The sequence below is a fragment of the Bos grunniens genome, chromosome 25 (genome assembly GCF_055505025.1).
Source record: "Bos grunniens cultivar Pamir isolate PY7600 chromosome 25, Bosgru_T2T1.0, whole genome shotgun sequence".
In the NCBI taxonomy this organism is placed as follows: domain Eukaryota; kingdom Metazoa; phylum Chordata; class Mammalia; order Artiodactyla; family Bovidae; genus Bos; species Bos grunniens.
Genome location: NC_141189.1, coordinates 42,046,587 through 42,053,971, shown reverse-complemented (window position 1 = coordinate 42,053,971; position 7,385 = coordinate 42,046,587). Strand labels below are relative to the sequence as shown.

The following is a 7,385-nucleotide window of genomic DNA, read 5'->3' as shown; positions in this document are numbered from 1 at the left end:
TAGAAAGCTAACGTGCTCTTTATTCGAGGAGGGGTGGGCCCTGCGCCGGGCGGTCACTGGTAGCCAGCCAGCTGCAGCACAGTGGGGTAGTGGGCGCGGTGGGCCATGCATTTGTGGCGGTCGATGAAGAGGCTGTTGGTCTTGATCGCGATGTCCTTCTCCAGGCTCATGCGCGTGTCCTCCAGGTTGCGCAGGGACTGCTCCGCTTCCAGAAGCTTCTCCTTCAGCGCTGCCAGGGACAGGTTCAGCTCCTCCACCTCGCTCGCCAGCCTGCGGGCAGAGGCGGGCTGAGCAGGGCCAGCCTGGATGCCGGGCCTACCGAGGGCGCCAAGGGGCCAGCCCCAGGTTCAAAGGCCGGGAGCCCGGGCAGGGCATACTGCTCAATATGCTCGGCCATAGAAGGACCCCCAAAAGCCCCAGGGGAGACCCAGAAGCCAGGCTGGGAGGGGGAGGCGCATTCACCCTGATGTCAGAGGTGTGGAGGGCCAGGACAGGTGGTCGGGGCGGCCATGTGGCTCGGGGAGCTCTGCCTCCCAGACCCTGAGATCCCAGACCAGGGTGAAGTGGGGAGTGTGGCCGGCCCTGGCACTCAGAGATCCACACAGTGTCCCCCAAAGGACATGCAGTGTCCAGTGTTGCTGGGGCAGGAGAGGGAATGTGGGAGCCCCGTGTGTGGGGTGGGGGGTGAGGTGGGGGCCAGCGTCTTTCCTCTTTACATCTGCAGGGCTGTGTGCCAGGGGATGTTCAAGGGGGCCCCAGAGGCTGAGGAGGCCTGGGGGCGGGTGGACGGCACCCGTATGGTGGAGGGTGACGGCCCAGCGGCCACAGCACCTGAACTGGGCAGCGTCTCGGCACAGCTCCACGTTGGGCCGGTGGGAGCGCTGGTACAGGCGGGTCTGGGCCACCTTCAGAGGCGCCTCCTTGTCCTTGATGGCCTGCTTCAGGGCCGCGATGTTGTGCTCCTGGTCCGAGATCTCCCGCAGCGTCTGCACACAGGACGGCCCGTGGGTCACCCCCGCCCTGGGTCTTACCCACACAGGACAGCCCAGTGGGTCAACCCGCACCCCAAGCCCTACCCCCTGCTTCTGGGGGCAGTGCGGAAGAAGGGAGGGTGTGCACGGCCACCTCAGCCCTGCCATGGGCACCCAGAGGCCTGGGGTGGGGCCGGGGAAGGACAGCAAAGCTCAGCGCAAAGCGACTCTGTCCTAAGAGCCCCAGCCTTGAGGTCACCAGACCCCGACCCTGGTCAGGTGCTGTGGAGACAAAGGCAGCAAAGGTCACCCAGAGAGCCTAGGGTCAGGGCCCTGCTGAGCCAGGGCCAGCATCAGGGACACCCCTAAAGAGCAGAGCCCGCCACCTCCTTCCACCTTCCCTGCTCTGGCCTGCAGCCCTCTCCTGTATCAGTCACGCCAGAGGCAATGCCACCATTCTCAAATGTCACTAGGTTTTCTCATCAGCTTAATGAGGGCCCTGGGGGAGGTGGGGGGCCCTGACCAGGGTTCCCTCAGGATGGACAGGGCCGAGGTGGGGCAAGGGCCAGGCCAGGCTGTGACCAGGGCATAGTGGGCAGTGGGAGTGTGATGGTCTGGGCTACCCATCCTGAGCCTGGTCTTTGTAGTTACTGGCGGAGAGCCAGTCTCAGGGCCTGCCCTGACGGGGCCAGGTCATGAGCTGGGCGTGGCCTGGCTGCGCGATGGGCGTGTCCAGGGTGTGACCAGGTTGCGAGATGGGCGTGGCTATATAATAGCCTGGGCGCGGCCTGGCTGCGGGCTCTGCGTGGCTATATAATAGCCTGCGTGGGCCCTGGCTGCGGGATGGGCGTGGCCTGGCCGCGGGCTGCGCGCAGTCGCGAGGCCCCACCTTGCGCAGGTGGTGCTCCAGCTTGTGGCGCGCGTCCTCCAGCTCCTCGCACCGCCGCCCAAAGGCCAGGTTCACGGCGTCGCACTGCAGCCGCAGGTCCTCGGACGTGTCCTGCAGGATGCAGTCGATGAGATTCCGCAGGTTGACCGAGGCCAGGCGCTCGCGCTCAGCGCGGTACAGGTGTTCCTGGGTGAACTTGGCCCAGGTCTCGGGCGTGGAGGCACTACGAGTGAGGGGAATAGGCCGACACCGCGATCGGTGGGGGCACCTACCGGGGCCTCCCCGCGCCCTCCACACCCCGAGTCCCCAGCGCTTCGGCACAGACGACCACCCGCAGTCCTAGGGCCACGCCGCGGCCCCGCGCCCTTGTGCCCCGCCCGCTACGGCGCCCGTAGGGTCTCTGCGCGCGCTCCCAGCGCCTCCTGCGCCGCCCGCTGGTCCCCGCGCTCGTGCCCCGACGGCCGTGGCTGAGACGGGTGGTGGCCGCGCGCCCCCTGCCGGCCACACGCGGAGCTGCAGCCCGCTTCCCCCTACACATACACACACACACTCTCCCTATCTCGCACACTCACGTGCATACTCACACACACATTCTCACTTTCTCACACATACGCGCGCGCCCACACACACTTACACTCTCACACATACGCTCACACAGTCTCACACACACACACTCACACACATACACACACTTCCTCTCACGCACACACACTCAATCTCACACACACTCACACACACTCTTACTCTCACACACACACTCTCAATCTCATACACAGATTCTCACACACACTCTCACACACACTCTTTCACACACATAGACATTCACACACACACACTCTCTGTCACTCTCTCACATTCTGTTACACACACACACTCACTTTCTCACTCTCACTCATACACATTCTTTCACACACATACTCTCACATACTCTCACACACACACACTCTCTCACACACACACATATACACTTTCTCTCACACACATTCCTCTCTTTCTCTCTCACACACACACACACACACCCCGCCCCACTGCTGGGTCCTGCCTCCCTCTGTGAAGCCCAGCCGGGACGTTCAACCGTGTGTGCCCGGCACTTGGCTGGGGGTCCCGCCGCTCGCCTGCCCACCCCAGGAGCAGAAGAGCTGCACAGAGGCCCCCCAGCGGAGGGACGGGGAGCCCAGGTGGGATCTCGGAGCCCCACCTCTCCTCGAACTTGGCCGAGTGCGGGTAGAACTGCACGTCAGTGCTCTGGTTGTTGTAGCGGCAGCAGGCCTCGTCGATGTTGTAGGCCTCCACCTTGTCGGACCAGTCCATCTCGCAGGTTTCCTTGTGCTCCCAGTTCAGCCTGCGGGCGGACAGTGGGCAGGGCCTGCGTCAGGGCGGGTGGGGAGCTGGGCACACCCCGACGCTGGGCACAGCCAGCCCCCAGACGGCAGGGGAGCCTCATCTGCTGACGGTGGGCCCCGGGGTGCTGGTCTGGCTCTAGATGTCCAGGCCCCTTGGCCACCCCCACCTGCCCAGTGCCCCTTCCCTGCCCTGTGCTCCTGGCTGTGGCCGGAGACAGTCTGTCACCTCTTGGAGCCTCAGGGCCGGGTCAGCCGACCTCCTGCCTACAGTGGCCTGAGGGGTAGGGGGACAGGGTTGTCCTGAGGGCAGCTCTGGAGGCCACCCAGACCCACCGAATCTGGCTCACGGCCTGCATGATGGTCCTTTTCAGGAGCTCCTGAATGTTCCGGATGAGCTCGGCCTCCTGGGGGAGAAGACCCCCGCCCCTGGTGAGAGTCTGAGGACCTCCGGGCTCTTAGACCCCGAGGAGGAGCAGAGCTTGGGGTGACGCCCAGTGGGACTGGGCCCTGCTTGTGGCCCCAGTCTCTTTGGTGGAAATGGGGGCGAGCTTGGTTATCATAGTGGATTTATTCTGGGCTTGGAGCACCCTGTCTGGGGCACTGCAGTGGGTTCTTTGGGGGTCTTCTATGGGCTGTGAGGAGCATCAGCCAAAGGTGGTTCCCACTTGCTGGGCACGCAGCACCCCCGGGCTCTGGGCCATCACTGGCGCCTGCCCACGGGCCCCAGAGAACCCAGCAATAGTCTCTGAGGACCCTATCGACTGAGTCCCCACCCAGGACTGCCCTCACATGCCCAGGACACACAGGAACCCTGTGTTTCCTCCTGCCTCCCTGACGGGTTCATTTCCTGCAGAGGAAAAGCCCTCCCCGGATCCGAATCTTCGCCTCCCCCGGGCTCTAAGCCCTTGTGTCCAGTTCTGACCCGTGGGCCCGCCTTCCTGTCCTGACTCGGTTGTCCATGTACTGCTGGGCGGGGCGCCTGGCTCAGAACAGAGCCATCACTCCTGGAGCCTTGGGAGGTTCTTGAGTGAATGAGTGTGAGGGTGGGGCTGTAGGGGGAGGGCAGGGGAAGGGCCTGGGCTTAGGGGAGGCACCCAGATTTGAGGGGGTCCCCAGGTGCCTGACTGTGTGCATGTCTCCCCGTCTCATGAGTGCTTGTGGCTGCAGCATGCTCGCAGCTGAGGCCCTTCCCCGCCAGCATCAGGGGCCTGGCCCGGGTGACCCCCAGTCCTTCAGAGCTGCCCCAAGGACAGGTCTTGCTGGGTCTCTGTGGGATGCACGAGGCCTCCACCCCACCTTCACCGTCCACACCTGCACGCTGGTCTGAGGCTAGATTTCCAATGCGGACATCAATTGGCAGGGTGGGGGTGTGTTAGGGCTCCACCTCTGTGAACTCAGGGTTAGGCTTCATCTGCATGACCCAGGGTGACCAGAGGGGCAGTTCAGCAGGTGCCGGGACCCAGGGGTGACTGAGGGACCACCCAGTAGGTACCGGCGCCACCACGACCTGACCAGAAGGGTCTCCCTTCCCCTGAACACATTACAACCCCAGCCAGCCGCCCCTGGGGCCCATCTCAGGCCCTTCCTGGTTTCCTGGGGGCCGAGTCCTGCCCTGCCTCAGGCCAACATCATCCCGGCACACGTTCCAGGATGAATGCCGCCGTGGCCTGGGCCCTGCCTCGCCCCAAGTGGGAGCCGGGGTGGAACGGGCACAGCAGGAACCCTGCACCCGGGGCTGGGCCAAGTGGACAAGCACCAGGCTCCAGCCCTGCCCGCCGTGCAGGGGGCCACCCAGGCCACGGTGCCCCTCACCAAGCAGGGCCTGAGTAGCCCACCTTGCAGGGAACTCAGCCTTGTCCAGCACCCACTGTGGGGACCAGGCTGAGGGAAGGCCAGGCCTGGCACCCTCTCCCCTCCCCCCAGGCAGCCTGAGTTCCACCCCTGCCCCCAGCTGGGGAGGCCCCAGGACCAGTTGGTTCTGGCACCCCACCCCTCTGTGCCTGGGTGTATGCTCGAGTGTCCCCACGTGTGCAGAGTGCAGGCTCCCGGGGGTGCCTGAGCACCGAGGCTCTGCACAGTCAAGTCGAGGGGGGAACACGGGGAAGTTCGTGCTCCCTGGAGAGAGCTGGGAGGCCGGTCTGCGGCTCCGGGGACGGGGCAGCCGAACCTTCAGCAGCTCGATCTCCACACAATCGCGCACGAGGTCGGGGTGCTGACGGCGCTCACGGCACTGCAGGTTGTCTGTGACGATGGAGAAGGGCCCGGCCGTGGCATCCAGGGCACGCTCCAGCCGCTGCTTCTGGGCCAGCAGCAGCTCGGTCTCGGAGACCAGCTCCTCCACCTGGCGCTGCAGCTCCGACTTCCAGCCGTGCATGTCCTGCAGGCGCTCGCCCACCTTCCTCGTGGAGTCCTGCTGTGTGCGCTGTGCCAGCGCCTCGGTCTCCGCCGCCAGCTGCTGGCTCTCATGGCGCTGCCTCTCCGACTGGTCACGGTCGGCGAAGGCCTGGTGGTAGCGGGCATAGCAGTTCTGGAACCACTCGTCCAGCAGGTACTTGGCCGTGCGGAAGCCAGAGGTGGCCAGGCCGGAGGACGTGTGGGCGCCCGTGTTTCGGGCCACATCGTACAGCTTGCGGGGCAGCTGGCATGCTGGCACCGTCTGTGGGGCGGGCTCCTTGGTCAGGAGTATGTCCGTCTGTGCCATGGCGCCGCCCAGGCACTGGCGGGAGTGGGGAGAGAGGGAGGGGGGCCGCTCAGCTCGCTCAGCAGGGCAGCTCCAGCCACTGGGTCCCCAAGCAGGACGTGGCTTCTGGTCTCCCGGAGACCAGTACACACCAAGCCCTCCTGTTGCTAGGCAACTGGAATTCTCCCCCCTCCCACCACCTGGTGGCCCTCTTAAAGGGCCAGGCAGGCCCCAGCCCCACCTGTCCTGGCCACGCCTCGTACCTGCCAGAGGAGCTGCACGAAGGCCAGGCCTTTGTCTCCTATGTCAGACTTGTTCCCGGGCAGTGCTCTCCTGGGCATCCACGTGTCCCTGATGGGGGTTGACTCAGCCTCCAGTGGGGGCCTTGAATCAGATCCGCAGATCTGCCCCATAGGAAGGAGGCAGGTCCTGTCATGGGGACAGTGTCCCCAAGACCACCCAGGGCCTGGCCTGTGTCTCCTGGTCCCTGGGCCGCTTGTTGTCCTTCAGTTGCTCAGTCGAATCCTACTCTGGGACCCCATGGACTGCAGTCTGCCAGGCTTCCCTGTCCATCACCATCTCCTAGAGTTTGCTCAAACTCATGTTGCTTCAGTCGATGATGCCATCCACCCATCTCACCCTCTGTCTCCCCTTATCCTCCTGCCTTCAATCTTTCCCAGCATCAAGGTCTTTTCCAGTGAGTCAGTTCTTCGAATCTGGTGGCCAAAGTATTGGAACTTCAGCTGCAGCGTCAGTTCTTCTAATGAACACTCAGGGTTGATATCCTTCAGGATTTTCTGGTTTGATCTCATTGCTGTCCAGGTTATCCTCAAGAGTCTTCTCCAACACCACAGTCCTAAAGCATCAATTTTTCGGCACTCAGTCTTCTTTATCATTCAACTCTCACGACACTGGAAAAAGAATAGCTTTGACAATATGGACCGTTGTTGGCAAAGTCACGTCTCTGCTTTTTAATACACTGTCTAGGTTTGTTATAGCTTTTCTTCCAAGGAGCAAGCGTCTTTTAATTTCATGGCTGCAGTCACTGTCCTCAGTGATCTTGGAGCCCAAGAAAATAGTCTGTCACTGTTTCCATTGTTCCCCATCTATCTGCCGTGAAGTGATAGGATGGGAATTTTCCACAGTTTATTGTGATCCACACAGTCAAAGGCTTTGTCATACCTGACCTGCCTCTTGAGAAATCTGTATGCAGGTCAGGAAGCAACAGTTAGAACTGGACATGGAACAACTGACTGGTTCCAAATCGGAAAAGGAGTACGTCAAAGCTGTATATTGTCACCCTGCTTATTTAACTTATATGCAGAGTACATCATGAGAAACGCTGGACTGGAAGAAACAAAAGCTGGAATCAAGATTGCCGGGAGAAATATCAATAACCTCAGATATGCAGATGACACCACCCTTATGGCAGAAAGTGAGGAAGAATCAAAGAGCCTCTTGATGAAAGTGAAAGAGGAGAGTGAAAAAGTTGGCTTAAAGCT

General features: G+C 62.2%; 1 protein-coding gene across 2 annotated transcripts; it reads right to left on the bottom strand.

Moving 5' to 3' along the window:
* On the bottom strand, nucleotides 1–6,031 carry TEKT4 (tektin 4). Of its 2 annotated transcripts, XM_086374323.1 has the most exons (6): nucleotides 5,371–6,031; nucleotides 3,537–3,607; nucleotides 3,059–3,202; nucleotides 1,861–2,083; nucleotides 832–986; nucleotides 1–270 (listed from the first exon to the last, which is right to left on the bottom strand). In XM_086374323.1, the coding sequence occupies exons 1-6, from the start codon at nucleotides 5,902–5,904 to the stop codon at nucleotides 54–56; spliced, it is 1,344 nt and encodes a 447-aa protein (XP_086230449.1). In that variant the 5' UTR covers nucleotides 5,905–6,031; the 3' UTR covers nucleotides 1–53. The 2 variants fall into 2 exon arrangements, with proteins under 2 accessions (XP_086230449.1, XP_086230450.1); XM_086374324.1 differs by lacking the exon at nucleotides 3,537–3,607.
* Between the last annotated feature and the right edge of the window lie 1,354 nt (nucleotides 6,032–7,385).

Bases quoted from the DNA above. Each gene is read 5' to 3' on its own strand.
- TEKT4 (XM_086374323.1), bottom strand. From the start codon at position 5,904: ATGGCACAGACGGACATACTCCTGACCAAGGAGCCCGCCCCACAGACG. The intron at 3,203-3,536 runs GTGGGTCTGGGT...GTCCGCCCGCAG, and splicing joins CAGGCCGTGAGCCAGATTCG to GCTGAACTGGGAGCACAAGG. The intron at 987-1,860 runs GTGGGGCCTCGC...TCCTGTGTGCAG, and splicing joins TGGAGCACCACCTGCGCAAG to ACGCTGCGGGAGATCTCGGA.